General features: G+C 40.5%; 1 protein-coding gene across 13 annotated transcripts in view; it reads left to right on the top strand.

The window, feature by feature from the left end:
- Positions 1 to 21,611, top strand: part of LOC122552880 (girdin-like) — a 402,403-nt gene that overhangs the window by 209,329 nt on the left and 171,463 nt on the right. For all 13 annotated transcript variants that reach the window (XM_043696008.1, XM_043696001.1, XM_043696009.1 and 10 more), the window contains exon 16: positions 13,063 to 13,190. In XM_043696008.1, coding sequence (XP_043551943.1) covers positions 13,063 to 13,190 — 128 coding nt within the window. The remainder of the gene's footprint in view (positions 1 to 13,062; positions 13,191 to 21,611) is intronic.

Below are 21,611 nucleotides of genomic sequence, written 5' to 3'. Positions count from 1 at the left end.
CAAATGTGGGAGAGAGCTATTCTGTGATTGGAGAAGCAGTAAAGTGCCCAAGGCTTGGGTCTGAGGGGAGTCCAAATCATGGTGTTTAGTTTACTATCTGGGTCTGGGAATGGGATGCTTTCAAGGAGACACTGGCTTGGGAAAAAGGAAAGAAGCTGAGAGTCACACCAATGGGAGAAGGCAATGAGTGTCAGCAGAGGGGAACTGTAAGTCAGGCTATGCAGATGAGATGGGGCAGTAATTACAATTTCAGGGGGAAAAAGTGCTCTGCTCCTTAAAAGACAAAAGTAAGCTTTATTCTTTTTAATTTTACAAAGTTCGTGGTTATTGTTGTAGCAAACATTTTTTAAGTTTGTTCACCAGCCCCCTAAGAAAGAGAAAATCTAAAATGTGCCACTTTTTCCAATCCATGCCAAATGATTGGACAATACTGTTCTGTACAATTGTAACCTTTCCACAACTCTTTCAACATACCATTAACATTTTGAATTAGTTTTTCACCCGTCCACTACTTTTTTAGTGACTACTGGTATGAACTTATTCTACAGTTCTAAGCGATTGATACATCCACCTAGCTTTTTTCTGTCAAGTCTCTATACTAACTCCATCTGTCACAATTTTGCCCACTCCTTTTAAAAGAAAAAATTCATTCATGGGATGTGGATGTTTCTGGCTGGGCCAGCACTTATGACTCAACTCTGGTAGCCTTTTGATCTGAGTGGCTTGTAAGGACCACCTCAGAGGACAGTTAGAATGGGTCTGGGGTCACATATAGGCCAGACTAGGTAAGGATGGCAGCTTTTCTTCCCTAAACGATGGTGGTGAACCAGGTCGGTTTTTACAACAATTGACAGTGGTTACATGTTTGCCTTTCGGCTAGCTTTTTATTCTAGATTTTTCTGATTGAATTCAAATTTCACTATTTGCCCTTTAGGGATTCGAACTCATGTCCTTAGTACATGGGCTTGAGATTCTGAATTACTAAGCTAGTGACATTACCACTATGCTACTGTCACCCAGATTTAATCCACCAATATTCTTTTGCAATTTTCAAGTCTAATCTGCACAATTTACGGTGCCACCTAACTTGGTTCATCAACAAACTGGGTATATGACTCCATGTTCTTTTGTCTAGTTCATCAATAAATATAGTGAAAGATGAAGGTGCAGTACAGACTCCTGGGAGATCTCCTTACACCACATCTAGGCAATTGTAGCATATACCAATTTTCTCTACTTTCTATCACCTACCTCTTCAAAATCTTATAACAATGTCAGACAATTGTCTCTAATTCCATGAACCTTTTACTTTGGTAATATTGTGTCGTGTGAAACCTTATCAAATGCCTGCAAGAATTCTATGTATATAAAACTTCTGTAATGCTTCCTTATCTGACACATCAGCAACCTCCTCAACAAGTTCAACCAGGTTATTTAGATATGAAATCCATAGTCATTGGGTGGTACAGCACAGAAACAGACCCTTCAGTGCAACTCGTCTATGCAGATCAGCTATCCTAAATTAATCTCGTCCCATTTGCCAGCATTTGGCATCTATCCCTCTAAAGCCTTCATATGCATGTACCCCTCTAGATGTCTTTTGTATCAGCTTCCACTACGTCCTCTGGCACCTCATTACGTACATGCACTACCCACTGCATGAAAATGTTGCCCTCTAGTTTTGGATTGCCCTACCCTAGGAAAAAGACCGTAGCAATTCACCCCATTCATGCCTATCATGCTTTTATAAGGTCACCCCTCAGCCTCCAATGCTCCAGGGGAAATACTCCAGCCTATTCAGCCTCTCACTGTAGATCAAGTCCTCTGACCCCAGCAAATCTTTTCTGAACCCTTTCAACTTTAATAATATATTTCTTTTATCAGCAAGACCAGAATTGAATACAGTATTCCAAAGTGGCCTCACCAAAGTCGCAACATGATATCCCAGCTCCTATACTCCATGCACTGACCAATAAAGGGAAGCATACCAAATCTTTCCTCTCTACCCTATCTTCGAGGAGAAAGTGAGGGCTGCAGATGCTGGAGATCAGAGCTGAAAATGTGTTGCTGGAAAAGCGCAGCAGGTCAGGCAGCATCCAAGGAGCAGGAGAATCGATGTTTCGGGCATAAGCCCGAAGAAGGTTTCCTGAAGAAGGGCTTATGCCCGAAACGTCGATTCTCCTGTTCCTTGGATGCTGCCTGACCTACTGCGCTTTTCCAGCAACACATTTTCAGCTCTCTACCCTATCTACCTGAAACTCCACCTTCAAGGAACTATGAGCCTCCACCCCATGGTCTCTTTGTTTAGCAACACCCTTTAGGATCCAACTATTAAGTGAATACATTTTGTCCTGATTTGCTTTACCATGATGCAACACCTCTCATTTATCTAAATTAAACTCCATCCGTCTTTCCTCAAACCGTCTTTACTCTTAAAAGAACCTTCTTCACTACTACACCACTAATGTTGGTGTCATCTGCAAAGTTACTTACACTATAATAGGAAATAAAAGCAAATTTTAAGAAAATTGTATGTTTGAATTCCGAGTTGATTTTTGATGGCAACACTAATCATTGTTACTACTGCATTATTTCAGCAATTTATTTTTGATTTCTTAGGCTACAGTTTTTCAACCTATTCCCAATGGATTTACCAATGATTACAATGCCCAAACACTTCGGATGAAATTTATAACATTTTTATACATCTATAGAACTAAAGACTCGAGGTTATTGCATTATTAGCACACCTGGGCCTAATTCAGTTGCAGAAACCCATTTGTATTAATCATTAGCAAAAATAGATTTCCATTACTGTCATCACTTTGAAGATCTGGTGTGTTTAACTGTAATAAAAGGATGTCTAAAAACTGACAGCTATTTATTGCATACATTTTCTACTGTCTTAAGCTCTGAAATATTAACTGTTCAGTCTATTAGTTGGTTTTAACTAGATTTAATGTTTTCTGATCAATTTGTATTTGCTCAGCCAATTTGTTTCTTATTAGTAATCGTGCTACTTTTTCATAGCAGATATTAGACTAAAAAGTCTCAAATTTCTTGGTTTATCTCTAACACACTTCTTAAGTGATATGACATTGGCAGTTTTCCATTCCAAGCAGCTAGTTGCAAAATCAAGAGTTTTAGAATATGATGTTTAAGATCTCTGCAATTTTTCTGTTTCCTACTTTTTTTAAACTCTTGGAGTGTAAGCCATCACGTGCTGCAGATTTATCAATATTTTCCCCTTTTCCCCTTACCTTCTTTATAAACTTGTGTTAAGTCTGGTAAGTTCATTACCCAGATTTATACTCCATTTTCTTTTTATCTCTGGTACTTAAAATTTTTCTCTACTGTATTGATCGATAACAAAGTAACCATTTATCCTGTCATTTCTTTATTTCCGGTCATCATATTGCATGCATCTGTTTTTGGGACATTGCCTTTAACATCATCTATTTTGTATTATACTTACAAAAGTTTCTGTTGTCCTTGATAACACATTTTTTATTATATTCTACTCTTTCTGCAACTGTCACTACACACTTTGCAAATTTTTTCTTCTTTATATCTTTCCCAGTCTTTGGGATCTCCATTACTCTCAGCTATTGTATAAACTCTGCCTTCTAGTTTCATACAGTTTTCATTTCTTTTGATCAAAGTTATTTATTGTATCAAGGGTTACTTAGAGGCTTTTGCAGCATTTCTGTACTAAACCTTCAAAGTAAGCCCTATAGAGATTTAAAACCTTGATTAATAAGTTGTCTGTCTTTTCAAATAAAATATTGAAATCACTTATTCTGTGCAATATTATATAGGTGTCACCTAACCAAAAGATTGTAATTCTTGTGGATTTTCCTCAGTTCTCTGCTTCAAGGCAGAACCTTGGTAAATATTCACTGAACCATGGCAGAATGTAATGATGTTTTACTATGGGTAGGGTGTGGCATACAGGCAGTTTCTAAATCTCAAAGTCAGGATTGAACTCCTTGTTGGCATTAACTTGAATCATACATTATCTGTCTAACTAGCCTCATTAACTTGTCAAAAGATAGGCAAGACGTTTAACAAATTTAGTAAGAAGTTTTGAAGAAGAGAAGAACAAAGGACATGCAGTTGACATAACTTACATGGATTTTGAGAATGTGTTTAATCATTTATATCATAAGATGCTCATTAAACAAATTTAGGCATATCACTGCAGTTGGGATATAAAGCTTATCCCACATAATGACCATGAAATCATTATTTACCATTTAAAAACCCATCTGGTTCACTGGTATCCATTTAGGCAAGGAAATCTGGCATCCTTACCTGGGCTGGCCTACAAATGAATTCAGACCCAAATAATGTGGTTGACTTTTAACTGCCGTATGAAATGGCCTAGCAAGCTACACCATTCAAGAGCAATTAGGGATGGATAATAAACATTGACATTACTAGTGACACCCACATCCCATGACAACATAAAAATGATGCAAGAGGAAATGTTTCAGTATGGACAGAGAGTTGGTTGTCATAAGAGGAAAAAAAGGATTTTAGAAATGTTGAAGTTTTGTGTCCCAGAGGTATTTTGGATCCACTTCTGTTCATTGTATTTATGCGGTTTGCACTTTGATATACAAAATGCAATTTTAAAGTTTGCTGATGACACAGAAAAGTGAGTTTGTCAACTGCAAGGGAAACTGTAAACAGAAATCGGACCAAGAGTAGGCCATTCAATGTGATTATTGCTGATCTTTTATCTCCGTGCCATAAGCCTGCTTTCTCCCAATGCCCTGTGAGGAAACCCACGCAGACACGGGGAGAATGTGCAAACTCCACACAGACTGTGATATGTCACAGTAGTTTAAACTGGAGGACACATGATGACCAGCACTTATCATTTTAAGCATGATATGGTGAAGGAGGCGGAGGCAGCTTTCGGCAATTGCTACAGACACAGCCATGCACAATTGAGCAGAGATGTTGAGCCCTAGGGATCACAGTCAAGGCAAATCTTTTTGAAGCAACAACAGGACAATGTGCCTGAATGTCAGTTTCCCAAAGCTGTGTAAAGAATGGTAGAGTTTGCTTATCTGATGAGCTCCACTATGTCATGGTTGTCATGCTAAATGAATGCAGGGGCATCTTACAGTCAAACCTGGAATGCATGCTGAATTCTGGAGCATCGGCAAATTAGTTGCACTGATGACGCAAGGATTCATGTATGGGCTACCAGATTTTCTCTAGCTGCTACTTCCCTCAAACACTGTTACTGAACGGCTGGGCAAGCAGAGATTATGTCAAAGGTGCTCCCCCTCACTGGCATCTTCGATATCAGTCACCCTGAACACTGAGGTACCACCTTGATTATGGGAGGAAACTGGAGCACCCGTTTGTTTATTAAATTTAAATATCAGTGTAATGAAATGGTTGGTTGCACCCTGAATTGTGTGATCTCACTGTTGTAGGCATATCGGTATAATGAAGTTATGTGTGACACAAAAGTGGATGGTAGAGGAAACTGTGTCAGTTCTAGGTCTGGGGAAACAAGAGACAGTTTTGCATAGCTATCACTTAGATTTTGCAGCACCTTGTGTGAAATATGTACCTTCATGGCAGTTGCCATCCTGGATGAACCTTGAAGGCGAAAATCATGTCTAGATTACTTTGGCCCAAATTAGTCAATGGTTTAATCCTTCATTTACCCTGTGGAAAGCTTTGCATGCGTGCTCACTGTTTGAAACCATGTCTTCCTCCTTCATCTCTCCAGACAAAGTATTCTGCTACTCCATATCTTCATCCTTAATGTCAATACTTATTTAGGGGGCTACCATCAATCAAGAAAAGCTTGAGGGAATGTACTGGATAGACTTCCTCCCCTACTTCCAACTTTCGCTCAGCCAATGCAGTGTTACCTCATTTTTAAGTGTTCTCATGGCAAACTACGTAGTGGCCTCTTGTGCCCTTATTGGCAGCAGTTGTGATAGCACTTGTTCTAAAGCATATAGTGTTATCCTGACTTGAACTGCGTTCTTGCAGTTAACACAGGATAAAAACGTCATGGCACTTCTCCAGCCTGAACTGAATGCCTTTGGTAGTCATACGTCAGATTGCACCAAAGGACTACATTTGTTATTGTTATTGCTGCTCCTTTTCCATTATGACTTGTCACCAAACTCAGTAGCTAAATCTCATATCTAGGGATGACACACTTACTCTGTTCATGCAGTGACCACTACGTTCTGCTGCAGGAGCTCCTTTTTGCTTCTCCACAGTTTTGGCAGGGTCAGTAATTGCACCTTCCCTGAATTTTTATTAAGCAACCACTTGAATATGTTGCTGAAGCAGTCTGTTACCTGTGCATTGCTTCCAAAGTATCAAACGCCCCTGCAACAAGCTTTCGATGGCTCGTTAGCTGCCTCAGGTGATGACTCTGTAAAGACTGACTTTTTAATTTTCTGTATTTCTAATTGTGAACTGAAATTTGAAAAGAACAGCTTTGAAAATCAAGGATTAAACTAGAAAATGAGTGCCAGCAGTTCTTAAAATGTTATTTGCAGATGAGCTGGATTGTGTGCAAATGGAGCTTTAGTCTGGTCTCTGGACTGGTGACTAATTATCAATGAGAAAGGCCTTAGAACCTCCAACAAATATGTGGTTGGCTTTTAAATAGCTGAACAGCTTGGGCTGTCTTTGTTTTCCGCAGTAAAGGCCGCTTTAATCTGAAGAAAGCCCGTTTATGTTTGCTTCAGCAGCTGCTGTTAGCTATAACTTCGAAGGAATAAGTGAGAGACTTATATATAAGTGCAAACCAGCCAGCTGGTGTCTCTTGCAAACCAGTGAAAGTATCTGTAGCAGGAAGACTGAGAACCCCTAATCAGATCCTATGAACAGAGACCACAACTGTTTTCCTGGTTTTCTGGCTGCCTGTTAACATTGGTGTCCTCCTTCCTGCCTGTATGTGTATGTATGTCTGTGTGAGGGGCAGTTAATAAAGGGATGAATGTTTTAATTAGTAGAGCTGTATGCCATTGTTTACCTGTCACTAGAATCTATTTAATTGTAATAAACAGTAATTCTTGTTAAGTACAGAAACCTGATCCATGCTTTCTGGCAACCTGACTCTGAAAGTCAGGTAACTTGGTAATTTTGCGTACTTTTTAAAATCTTTAACTTCTGTGATGGGGATTAATTTCCAGTGTTACCCCTACCCTCCATTTTCAGGTTGGTTACAATAATCTCACAGAATTGCAGACTTATTATGGTGCTGTAATGTGTGTACCAGCCGTATATCTAGTGTCACTCATCTGCCGTTTCCCATATACCTGCAATTGTCAATCAAAAAGACACTGTCCAGTGCCCTCTTGAAGGCTTTAGGTGAGCTTTTGTGACTTGATGGTAGTGTCCTTACGTCTGGTGTACCTGCTTCAGAATTGTTTCATAACCTGTCTGAACAAGTCAATTTTAAAAAGAATCCACTGTGACTTAAGCCTTTATGAACAGTGATAGTTACCGACCTCCTGGGCCAAACGATCCAGGTTCAAGTCCCACCTGCCCAAACATGAATCTTAGCATGTCTCAACAGATTAATTGACAATCTACTATGACCCATGATATTATGCCTCCATCAAATCACTGGATGGTGAGACCATCTTGGGAAACTGACATATCACTTACCGACACAAATTTGCTGGCAAGCCTACCTTCAAACCTGTCTCCTCCATGAAATTAAAATCCAGTCCAATATGTCATGAAGTAATGATCCAGATTGAAAGCATAAGTTATAGATAAGATAATAAGACAGAAAAATTAATGGATGAAACAGTTTCCAGAGATTTAGAATCAATTGGAAATTAGCATTGTGTAATGACAAGGATGATGTCGATGAAAATTTAATAAGCTTATATGTATAAATTTTAGGTTTACCTACAGATATGATAGCCACTTATGATGTAATTGTCAATTTTAATCATTTTGGCACACTTCTTAATTGTGTACATATTAAGTTTCAGGAGAATGTAAACTTTTATTTGTTAAAGTTTTATGTTTTATGCATTGCTTGAGCTTGTAAAGTTTTTCTAAATACTATTAGGAACATAAGAGTAGTAGTAGGCCATTCAGCTCTGGAGTCCCCTCTGTCACTTTAGATTATGGATGATCAATTCCTTTTCCCTGTAATTTCCTATATCCCATTAGTGTCCAGAAATCTGTTTGTCTCTATCTTAAGAATATTCTAACTGAGCTTCAGCAGCCCTCTGGGGTAAAGAATTCCAAATATTCACTCTGTCGTTTACTGAAGAAACACCTTCTCATTTCAATCCATGTAGGTTGTTCTCATTCTAAGACTGTATTCCCTTTTTCTGTACCTCTATCTCCCCAGCCAGAGGATAACACCCTTTCCCCATCCATCCTGTCTAACCCTTTAAGAATTTTGTAAATTTCTGAAATTACCTCTCATTCTTCAGCCTTCAATGAATACACACCCAGTCTCTCGATCTTTCCTCATAGTACAGTCCTGCCATCCCAGTGTTAGGTTCTTTTCCTGAGAATTCGCTCACACCAACTTTGCAAACACTTAAAGTTTATGAAAGCTTTTACAAGCTAGGTGACCTCTTGGACCCCCTGTCAGGCGTGCGAGGTTGAGTCAAAGGTGAGGCCCTGAACAAAGAAAGCACATCCCCTTTATACAGGTCAGTTGGCAATGCTTACAGATGTTCTGGCCACTCCCCCACAGTGACATGCCACCCGAGACAACCCCCAGTCACACTCAGTCACATGTTATCCCATGTACAATGGCAGGATGAGATCATCCTCCGAGATAAAGCAAATGCTCATGCCCATATTGTGGGAATTGTTATGCAGATGATTTCCTGACTCAGTGATTCCCAAGACAATGCAGGTGCAACATACCTTTGAATGAAAGAGATTGAATGATAACTTGACAATAGCAGGGGATTAATAGCAAATGGCTGTCTAAATGAAGTGTAAATTACACTGGATAGTCATCCGCATTCTTTCATGATTGTCGTCCCCACCCAAACACCATGCAGTTTAATCCTTTAATATTATATTAATGTCCAGAGAGATATTCCCATTCGATCGTTTAACATTACACCTAGAATTAATCTGGTTAACTTCTGCTGTGTTTCCTTTGTGGCAGGTATATCCTTGGGAAAGAGACCAAAATAGCACACAGTAACCCAAATGTGGTCTCACCAGAGTTCTATACAACGCAAGATCTCTTTACTAGTATTCACTGCTGAAGCAGCAATTTATCTGCATTTCATTGAATCTGATCTATTTTGTTCACTGCTCGCAATGTGGTCTCCTCTACGTTGGGGAGACGAAGCACTGACTGGGTGATTGCTTTGCACAACATCTCTATTCTGTCCTCGGAAATGAGTCTGATCCTCCAGTTGCCTGCCACTTCAACATACTAACGTGTTCCCTGCCAAACACCTCTCTTTCAGGCTCACTATAGTGCTCCATACAGCATAGCACAAGCTGGAAGAACACCACCTCAATTTCTGCGTAGAAGCCTTGCAATCTTCTGGGCTCAACATCAGGTTCAACACTTTTAGCGTTTAAGCACCTTCACCCATGTGTTTACCAGAATTTCTATATGCCAGGCTTTGTCATCACATGGGCTGCTACCACAAACAATGTATTGTCAGCCACTAACAGTCCCCATTACCTGTTCTTCATTCTCCCAAGCTTGTCTTAACCCATACCTTTGTCTGCCCAGTTGCTTTTCTCTCTCTGGGCTCCATCTCCACCTATCATTTACTCTTTCACCCTCGCCTCATCTTTAGCATCTATACCAACCTTTTCCTAGCTTCAATCAGTTCTGAAGAAAGGTTGCTAGATCAGAAATGATAAGTTTGCTTTCTTTCCATAAAAAATGTTTGGAACCATTTTCTGGGATGTTTTCTAGCATTCCATTTTAAATGAAATCACTCAGGCCATTCACCAGCACTTTTTTTTTCTAACCACAGATACTGCCAGACTTGCTGAGTATTTCCAGCATTTTATATTTTATTTCTGACTTCCAACATCTACAATATTCTGCATTTAACAGGATATTGCAAGAGGCTATTTTTAGATATCTAAAAGGTAAGTGTGGAAATTAGGCTACTGATAAATGAGGAAAAAAATGGCGGCAGAATTGAATAGGTGCTTTGCATCGGTGTTCACAGTGGAAGACACCAGCAGCATACCAGAACTCCAAGAGTGTCAAGAGGCATGGATGACTGTCATTGCTATCACTAAGGAAGAAGGTGCTGGGGAAGCTGAAAGATCTGAAGCTGGATAAATCACTTGAACCAGATGGGCTAACCCTAGGGTTCTGGAAGAGATAGCTGAGGAGACTGTAAAGGCATTGTGGTGATCTTTCAGGAATCACTGGAAAATGTTTGAGACACCCCTGTTTAAAAAGTGAGGGAGGCAGAAGACAGGAAACTATACACTGGTTAGTCTCACCTGATTGTTGGTAAGGATGAGCTTGTAGAGTATTTGGAAGTGAAAAATGTATTGCTGGAAAAGCGCAGCAGGTCAGGCAGCATCCAAGGAGCAGGAGAATCAATGTTTCGGGCATAAGCCCTTCTTCAGGAATCCTGAAGAAGGGCTTATGCCCGAAACATCGATTCTCCTGCTCCTTGGATGCTGCCTGACCTGCTGCGCTTTTCCAGTAACACATTTTTCAGCTCTGATCTCCAGCATCTGCAGTCCTCACTTTCTCCTAGAGTATTTGGAAGTACATGGTAACATAGGGCTGAGTCAAAACAGTTTCGTCCAAGGGGAGGTTACGTGTGACAAATCTGTTAGAATTCTTTGAGGAGTTAATGAGCAAATTAGACAAAGTAGAGCCAGTGGACTATTTGAATTTCCGGAAAGGAGCTGCACAGGAGACTTAAATAAGATAAGGGTCCATGGTGTCAGGGGCAAGGTACTGGCATGAATTGAGGATTGGCTGATTGACAAGGCAGAGATAAGGATGAAAGAGTATTTTTCGGGACAGCAATCAGTGACTAGTGCAGTTCCACAGAGGCCCATGTTGGGGACCGCAACTACTTACATTATACATTAACGATCTGGATGAAGAAACTGGGGACATTGTTGCTAACTTTGTTGTTTACATAAAGATGGGAGGGGGTCAGTGTTGAGGAAGCAGAAAGGCTGCAGAATGACTTGGGCAGACTACAAGAGTGAGCAGAGAAGTAGCAGATGCAATACAATGTGGGAAAATATGAGCTTATGCACTTTAGTAGGCAGAAGAGAAGCTTTTCTATTTTCTAAATGGATAAAAGCTTCGGAAATTTGAAGCACAAAGGGAATTGGGAGTCCTAGTTCAGGATGCTCTTCAGGTTAACATACAGGTTAATTTCACAATTAGGAAGGCAAATGTAATATTAGTGGAGAAAGTGAGGTCTGCAGATGCTGGAGATCAAAGTTGAAACTTTATTGCTGGAACAGCACAGCAGGTCAGGCAGCATCCAGGGAACAGGAGATTCGACGTTTCGGGCACAGGCCCTTCCTCGGGAATGAGGAAGGGCCTGTGCCCGAAACGTCGAATCTCCTGTTCCCTGGATGCTGCCTGACCTGCTGTGCTGTTCCAGCAATAAAGTTTCAAAAATGTAATATTAGTATTCTTTTCAAAAGGGTGAGAAGACAAGAGGCTGTGTAATGCTCTGGTTAGACTGCATTTGGAAATTTAAGAGCAGTTTTGGGTGGTGTATCCAAGGAAAGATGTGCTGGGGATGGAGGGTGTCCAGATGAGGCTTACAAGAATGATACCAGGGATGAAGGACTTGTCATGTGAGGAGCAGTTGAGGACTCTGAGTCTGTGCTGAATGGAGCTGAAAGATGAGGGAGGGATCTAATTGAAAATTACAGAATCCAGGTTAGGCTGGATGTGGAGACGATATTTCCACTAGTAGGAGAGGTGAGGACCCAAGAGCACCACCTCAGAATGAAGGGACAACGTCTTTAGAACTGTCTTGTGCAGAATTTCTTCAGCCAGGGGCTGGTGAATCTGTGGAACTCATTACCATAGAATATAGGTTTTTGATGGCTAAGGCATCAAAAGTTGCAAGGACAAGGCAGGAAAATGGGGTTGAGAAATGTATCAAACATGATGAAATTGCAGAGCAGACGCAATAGGCCGAATGGCCTAATTCTACTGCTGGAATCATAGAATTCCTACCATGTGAAAGCAGGCCATTCAGCTTATTGTGTCCACACTGACCCTCCGAACAGCGTCCCACCCAGACCCATTCCCTTTAACCCTGCATTTCCTGTGTCTTAATCCACCTAGCCTGCACATCACTGGACACTATGGGCAATTTAGCATAGCCAATCCACCTAACCTACACATCTTTGGACTGGAACACCCGGAGCTAACCCACACAGACACTGAATGTGCAAACTTCATATAGACAGTTGCCTAAATCGAATCCATGTCCCTGGGACTGTGAGGCAGCAATGCTAACCACCAGAGCCATCATGTCACTCCTGTATCTTATGGTTTTATGTTTGCATGAATTGTATCAGGTTGGCTATGAGCAACCAAGATTCCACTTTCTTCTCTCCATTTTTTCCATTTGACCACCGCCTGTTTTTTCAGGCAGAATTTCAGGTGAACAACATTTGGGAGAAAAAGATTCTTCAAGTCAGAAGTGCTGACATTTTATGTTAGTAACGTCAAAACTTACCGCTGCACGTTTTTGTACTTGAGGTTTCCTTTGCAATAAATAAGAATCATTTTCTCATCTAGAATTAGTCAAATATTCAGGCTTATTTATGAGCTTACTACTTTATTGTTCCTTTATGTGCTCATCCTTTGTGCTAATGCTAATCCACTTTGCTCATTTTAAGTTTTGCCAATATTAAAGTAACTTATTTTTTAGCTTAAGGTGCTGGTTTAGTAATAGCTATCTGAATTTCTCAATGAGGGGTCACCATTTTTTAGTTTGTTTACAATACTTTGTAGAAATGTGTTGCATTATGGAAAATGGTGCTCATTCCTACAAATCTCAAAGAATAAATTTAATCATTTATAATTTTGTGTGATATTTGCAGGAGCTTGTAAATGAAAAATTAAATACTCAACAAATGAGTAATGACTTGGAAAAATTGACTCATGAACTGGAAAAAATTGGACTGAACAAGGAGCGCCTTCTTCATGATGAGCAAAGCACAGATGATAGGTAAGACTGACAATTTAGCACTTTTAATAGTAGATACAGTAGTATATTCATATTTTAAATTGGAAGCATTTCCAGTAGCATTAAAACTATGGCAATTAAAATTATTCCTCTTTAAAGACATAAATTTGTGCATGCAAAAAAAAGCGAAATTTCTGGAAAACCTCAGCAAATCTGGCAGCATCTGTGGAGAGAAATCACAGTTAACATTTTGGGTCCAGTGCCGCCACCTTCAGAACTGATGGTAGCTACGAACACATTTTTTATGCAGAAGATAGGCTGGGAGGAGGGGTAAGGAGTAAACTATAAGTGGAGATAGAACCCAATGAGAGAGAAGAATTGGATAGACAAAAGTGTGAATAATGGTCAGCCTAGGAGAATGAATGGCTGCTAATGGGACTATTAGTGACTAAAAATGTGGAGTATATAATGGCAGATCATGTGATAACAAAGCCTGGTGTGGGGTTTTGGAGGTAAGGTAAGGCTGTAGAGTTCCCAAATGGAAAATGAGGTGCTATTCATCCAGCTTCTGATGAGCTTTGTTGGAGCACTGCAGCAAGCCTGAGACAGAGATGTTTGCCAGAGAACAAGGTGGTCTTTTGAAGAAGCCACCTCTTCAACTGGAAGATCAATGTTTGCTTTGTAAGCAGAACAGAAGTGTTCTGCGAGTGGTCATGCAGTCAGCACATGGTTTCCGCAATATAAAGAAGACCACATGTGAGCAGACAATACGGTAGACTAGATTGACTGAAGTACAGGTAAAGCTGCTTTACCTGGAAGGTGTGTTTGGACCATTGGATCTTGAGGAGGGAGGGAGTAATTGGGCAGGTGTTACATCTTCTGTAGTTGCAGGGGAAGGGGCTGTGGGGAGGGGTTGGGCATTGTTGGGAATGAACAAAGGTTGGACCAGAGTGTCCCAAAGGGAGCTTCTCTTGCAGAAGGCTGACAAGAGAGGGGAGGAGAACATGTGTCCGGTGGTGGCATCCTGCTGGATGTGGCGGAAATGGCGGCTAATGTTCCTCTGGATGTGGATGCTGGTGAGATAGTAGGTGAGGACAAAGGGGACCCAATGGTTGTGGTGGGAGAGAAGAGTGAGGGGGAGAGCTCAAGTATGGGAGATGGGTCCAATCCTGCTGAGGTCCCTTTTAAGTACAGTGCTGGGAGATCCTTGGTTGAGGAAGAAGATGGAATTTCGGAGTCCCCCTTATTGAAATTGGCATCATCAAAACAAATTAGATGGAGGAAGTGGGAGAATGGAATGAAGTCTTTTACAGCAAGTAAGATGTGAGGATATATATAGTCAAGGTAACTGTGGGAATCAGTTGGTTTGTCGTAGCTATTGGTGGCCAGCCTATTCTCCAAAAATGGAAAGTGATGTCAAAGAAAGGAATGGAGGAGACTGGTGCAGGTTCGAGTGGACTGGATGTTGGAAATGAAATTGATAAGCATTGCCAATTCCGGATGAGTGAAGGAAGCATTACTGATGGTATCATTATAAACTGCATAAGGACCGAAACAGGACTGGCACAAGGAATGTTCCATGCATCCACAATGAGACTGGCTTACCGGGGTCCATGCAAGTACTGATTGGCTACCCCTTTGACCTGAAGAAAATGAGAGGAATAATTCAGAGTGAGGAAGAGGGTGGTGGTTGATGGGGACAGTTCAGACCTTTTTTCCAGGAACAAAGCTCCTTGTGCATGTAAATCCTGTATAAATGAATATGCAGGGAACAAACTGATAGTCCCAAATGATTTAAATTATAATAATAACAATTGTAACTTGTAACCACAATCACAAATGTCTTCAATTCATTAAAAACATTTGATGGGTAAAGAATGATGTAAGTGGATATGAGTAAAACAGAAGCAGTTGAAAGAAACCATGTTTTTGGAATGAAGATTTCTTTACCCAGCACTGTAGCGGCAGAGATGCTGGTCTACCTTGAATTGAATGCTTGCACATTTCTGTTTCTGTGTTAGATTTCTCTGGGGGGTGTACTATTGATATTTGATAAAGAACTAACATCTGCCAAAAGCTGGGAAGTGACCAATTTAATATCTCAATTCACACTTTCTCAAAATAGGAAATTTCCTATATGAGCACTAATTGCAAGAGCCTGGGAGCCAAATGCTGTAGATTTCTCATTACAATTTGTCTACATGTAAAATAAGTTTTTGTAAGAAATTGCAAACAATGATTGACTATTATACTTGAATCCAGTGTCTGAGCAAGGATAAAACCTAATTAATTTCATATCAAATAATTTCCTGCTACTCCCACAAGCTTATCAACAAATTCTGTTTGATAATGTTAACCTTAGAGGGCTGCAACTGGTTGGGAAAGTTCAGAATTGTGTATCCTGAAAATTTGTGGTCTCATGAGTTAGTAGTTAGAAATTGAGATAGAGACGCTCAGTGAGAGGTGGGAATGATTTAGCATTAGGTTTATTGTCATATATACTCACATGAGTCCAGTGAAAAGTTTACAAAGACTCCACTTATGGCACCATCTCAGATACAAAGCTGCCTAGGTATTTAGGATTTTGGGAATAAATGAGAAAAATAAAGGAATAAAAAGCCACTAGACTGCACCAGGTTCCGCCTGCAGTCCATGCTGAACTCAACTCCTGGAAACTTTCTCTCACCGCTGCCTCAGGCTGCCTGGTCTCACCATGTTGGGATCACTCGCCCTGCAATGGCTTGACTCCTCTGCACTGCACAAACTAGCTGTCCACAAAAGGTAAATAGATTAAAGTAAGAATTTTAAAAAAGCAAAAGAATAGAAAGTAACAGCGGATGGAGCAGATGAGCTCAAGGCAGGAGTCTGTGTGCTGTGTTTCTACTCCACTGCCATCTCAAGCAGAAATAAGGAACCCTGAAGCGATGAGCAATGGGGAGCTTTTTGGTTTTGATACTCACATACCTTAACCTAGTTTGCAGCAAGGCATCATACTCCACGCTTTGCAACTTTACAGTCTTTAAAATTAGAAATGCTCGAGAATAAAAAGTAGAACAGGGAAATGGATAAACAGAGGCTGTTTCTCCTGACCATAAAGAAAATAGGGGTGACAGTGAGCATTCTGGCTTGAACCAAATCAGGGGAACACTTTCACTGTGCTTGTAAAATGGGATTCCAATTCACACTGTCAACATACATGGCCATGTATCTCAGGCTTGTTGAGTATGTAAAATGTTTACATACACACTTTCATAATACAGATCAACATAATACATCATATAAATATGTGAACTTCATATATTAAATGTTACTGTGTTACTTTAAATGCTGTTTTGTTTTTGTTGGTATTACATTAATTTTCAAGTATTAAAATGGGACAATTGGAAAATTTGGGAAGCCATGCACTTAACCAAAGGTTTCATAAAAAGAAAACCTATAGCTTGAATTTATGGAGGTGTTGGGGGGCCCCTATCTGCTGGATGGAGATTCACTAATCCCGAAACATCAATTTTCCTGCTCCTCGGATGCTGCCTGACCTGCTGTGCTTTTCCAGCACCACTCTTGACACTTAGCCAGCCCTTTCCTGTTTATGATTATTTTCATGGATCAGTACTCACAGCTGTACAAGAATTTGGACCCACATTTGTGGACCCGTACCACTATTTGTATCCACACCTCTAACAGCATCTTAACAAAAACCAATTCCAGTATCTGCACCTACATGTGTATCAGTAGCTGTACACAAACATGGAAAATAATCTGTACCCACACCTGTAACATCTCCATACCACACGTACAAGAATCTTTCCCCAAGCTTGTACTAGTATCTGCAGCCAAATCTTTAGCAATGTCTGTACCCAGAATACTACCTATGTCTACATTCATATCTGTACCAGTGCCTGCGCTCTACCTGTTCCAGTAGCTACTCATACCTGTTACAAGTAGAGGTGCACTCATTTGTAGAAGAATCTGCAACCCATATTGGACACAAGAATCTGTGCCCACACCTTCATTTGCATCATTGCCCACACCTATGCAAGAGTCTGAATGATTTATTTATTGTCACATATCTTAGGAGATACAGTGAAAAGTGCCACAATATGGCACCATTTTGAGGCACAAAAGAATGAAATCAAAGTACTTAAATAGAGTTCCTCTTCATTGGCTGAGGTCACAAATACGGCTTCAGGACTTTTGCAAGGTCCACACTCTGAGCCTAATGCCACCACAAGTCCCTGCTCCTTCATCACTCAGCCATGCCATGCCACCAATTCTAGGAGTCCACTCATTGAGCCTATGAATACAGGAATCCCTGCTGCACTGCTGAAACTGTTCCAGACTCCCCACAACATCAGGAAGATGAAGAAAAGAGTAAAAGACAAAAAGGAAAGAGAAAAACAAAGGTGCGGCCGGCCTTGAGTCTATCTTAGGCCTATTGTGACAATGCTGCCATCTTGAACAGCCGAGCTTGCTCTCTCCTCTGCACTGCTGGCCTGCAGTCTTCTGCTGCTGCTGTTGCTGCCACCTCCACCGCACGCTCTGTGCTACCAAGCCTGCTTCCACCACGCCAAAGATGCCATAAAGGCCTTAAAAGAAAAAAAATTTTTAAAGGAGCAAATGAAAAAAGAAACACAAAAAAGCAGACAGAGGCAGATGAGCATGGACCATATGCTCATCTGCCCATCACCTTCTCCCTCGCCTTCATCCACCTATCGCTTTCCCAGCTACCTCCCCCAAACCCCAGCCCCCTCCCATTTATCCAAGCCCTGACCCACAAGCCTCATTCCTGATGAAGGGCTTTTGCCCAAAACGTTGATTCTCCTGCTCCTCGGATGCTGTCTGACCGGCTGTGCTCTTCCAGCATCACACTCTCGACTCTGATCTGCAGTCCTCACTTTCTCCCAGTATCTGTATCCACACCTGTACAAGAATATGTATTCACACCAGAATCATTATCTGCACCCATGTCCAACCCAGTATCTTTACGTACACCTGAACCATTAATCTGTACCCACACCTATTCCAGTATCTCTACCCAATCCTGCACCAGTACCTGCACTCACAACTGTACCAGTATCTATACCCACACCTGTCCAATACCTATACCTGTTGCACTGTCTGTACTCACAACTGTAACAGTAGCTGTATCCACACCTATACAAGAATCTGTACTCACACTCATACTAGTGCCAGTGCCACATCTGTACATGTATCTGTACCCTCACCTGAACCAATATTTGCACCCAATCTTGTACAAAAATCTGTACTCACTCCCTTATTATAATCTACACCCAAACCTGCACCAGTTGATGTACCCACATATATCCGTATTCACTGCTGTACAAGAATCTGTAGCCACACTTGTGCAAGAATCTGTACTGCGCCAACACAGGCTTCTGCACCCACACCTATACTAATATTTTCACAGAGACCTATTCTAGTATCTGTGCCCACACATGTACCAATATCATTAATAACACTAATTCCAGTAACAGTACCTACATGTGTACCAGTATCTGTACCCAGAATGCATAGCTGTACCGGTGTCTGGATGCGTAGCTGTACCCGCACCTATGTAATAATCAGCACCCACCCTTTGCACAAGAATCTGAACCCACACCTGCACAAGTATCTTTGCCTATAGTTCCACACACATTGCCTTCAGTATCTTTAGATGCATCTCATCCATTTCTTTGCTTTGTCAAGTACCAACAGTCTATGCAGTGTCTCTTCCTTATCAATTTTAAACCCTTCTGATGATAGAATCTCTTATGTCACCATGTCTTAGTTAGCATGTACCTTCTTGGTGAAGACAGATGCATGGTATTCATTTAATACATCAGCCATGTCCCCTGCCTCCATGTGTAAATCCCTTTTTTCGTCCCTAATCAACCCTACTCCTGGTTTCCTACTCATTGACTATTTAAATGCCTATAGAAGACTTTGGGCTTCTCTTTATGTTGGCTGCCAGCCTTTTCTCATAATTCCTTTTTGTATCACTTAGTGCATTTTCACCTTCTCTTTGATCCTCTTGCATTGCTTGGCTTGTAATTTTATCTTCTACCTGAAATCTGTCTTTAGCTCACTTTTCCTTTATTTTATTTTCTATTTCCATTTTCATTCAGGAAGCTTTGGATGTGTTTGTCCTATCTTTTCTTTTGAGGGACTGTACCTGAAACATTTCCTCTTTGAAGGTCCATTGTTCAGTTGTAGTTTTTCTAGTCACCTTTCATTTCAATCTTTGCTGCCCAACTCTATTATAGTCCCATTGCAGTTGACACCCTGCCAAATGATTTTTTGATCATTAACCATTTTTATTTTCCCAACATCTTAAACCTAACGATACAATGATTACTATCTCTTAAATGTTCCCCCACTGACATTTGATCCACTGGCCCACCTTATTTCCAAGAACCAGGTCCAGCAGTGCATCCTTTCTTTTTGAACTGGATAGTACGGCTGTAGACAATTCTTCTGAACACAATCTCGCAACACTATCCCCTCATTATTTCTTACACTACCAGCATCCCAATCTATATTTGAGTTATTAAATCCTCCCATTGTAAGTACTCTTATTATGTTGGCATGTCTCTAATTTTCCTGCAGATTTGTTCCACTACATCCTTCCCAATAGTTAATGGTCTGTAGACTACACTAGGCAATGTAATTGCAACATTTTTGTTCCTTAGCTCTGGCCAAATACATTCCAAAACCCTTGGAGATATTCTCCTTTCTCCAGCACTGTGATGTACTCCTTAACCAACCTGCCATCCCTCCTCCATTCTACCTTTTCTGAACATATTGTACCCAGGAATATTTAACACCCAGTTTTGATCTTCCTTGAACCAGATTTCAGTTATCACCACAATATCATTATTCCACATGACAATCTGCAGCTGTAATTCCCCAATCTTATTTACTGTACTCTATATATTCACATATTTTATTACTTGCTCAACGCTGACATTTTACTCACACTTTTTTCCTGACAGAACATCAATCATGTTTTTCTTTGTAATCTTTTCATGGGTACCAACTTGAAATATGTTAAAATTTTCTTCACACATTTCTTTAGGTGTCTTTCCCTCTTCATACATGATGACATCTTAGACACACCACATGGCATAAATGATTTGCACATAGGCTTTTCAACTTTTAATACAGAGGAGCATGGTTTCTTCTTACTTCTAAGCTCCTTTGTTGACCAAGAACAAACTGAATGTGTATTCCTGTGTTTAACACAGAGAGCACATTTCAGGTTGACAACCAGCTTCAAAATTATCCTCTTCAGTCACTTCCTCCATAACTGATTTTGCTACATCTAAAGAGCGTTGTTCTTTTTATTAGTCATTTTCTAATTTTTCCAAGTGGTGTGCCACATCCTGTGAACACATTCATTTTCTTCCCACTGGCACTTCAAAATTAGAGCCTTCATTTTTCATCTCTTTTAGAATTTCCTCCAAATACTTATTTACTCTCTAATGCTCCTATTCATTTTCAATTTGTTGACTTCATTCAGCTTAGCAATTGCTTTGGTCACTTCAGTTGCCTTAGTTTTACAGTCATGTATCAAACCTGTATGACCACTTCACCTGGGCATTCTTCATTTTGGAATCTATCCTCCATAGTTACTGATAGCTCTTAAGGCACTTTCAACTGCTTGCCAGCTCCTTATCCTATTTCTTAAAATTTCCCTTTGACAGTTTTAAAGATTGGATCAGCTTTTTCATACTGCACTTGAAGGGAGTGGTTACGTGACAGTATTGTCAATGAACTGGTAATCCAGAGAACCAGGTTAATATTTTAGGGCCATGTGCTCGAATCCAACCATAGCAGATGATAAAATTTTGAATTCAATTAATAAATATAGATTGAAAAGCTAAATTAATAATCACCATGAAACAACTGTCATAAAACCCATCTGATTCAAGTAATTCCTTTAGGGGAGGAAAATCTGCTTTCTTCACCTGTTCTGGCATATATGTGAGTCCAAATCAACAGCAATATAGTTGACTCTGCAGTGCCCTCTGAAAGAGCTTAGCAAGTTGCATCTAAATAAAAGGAATGAACCTAATTGGATCACTCAACATCAACTGAGTCTTTGGAAATGACAATAGTGCACAACCCTTTTGAGTCTGCAAAATCCTCCCTACTAACATCTGGGAGCTTGTATCAAAGTTTGGAGGACTGGCTCACAGACTAGTTGAGCAACAGCTTGACAAAGTCATTCTCACGAATCATATCTTGCACTGTCCCTGAAGTGATGGCAGATTAGAATAGGGTTGGGAGGAAGTGGTTGTGGGCATCCTTTACATTTACTCTGGAATGCGTGAAATTTCATGGCATCAGTCCAACTTGGTCAAAGAGCTTCCTGCTAATTATCATCTGCAGACCCGTGTCCCTTAGCTGATTAATCAGTGCTCCTCCACATTGAACACTATTTGGAGGATGCACTGAAGGTAG

This window comes from Chiloscyllium plagiosum, chromosome 9 (assembly GCF_004010195.1).
Source record: "Chiloscyllium plagiosum isolate BGI_BamShark_2017 chromosome 9, ASM401019v2, whole genome shotgun sequence".
NCBI lineage: Eukaryota > Metazoa > Chordata > Chondrichthyes > Orectolobiformes > Hemiscylliidae > Chiloscyllium > Chiloscyllium plagiosum.
The sequence above is the reverse complement of the archived record's forward strand: the minus strand, read 5'-3'. Positions and strand labels throughout refer to the sequence as shown.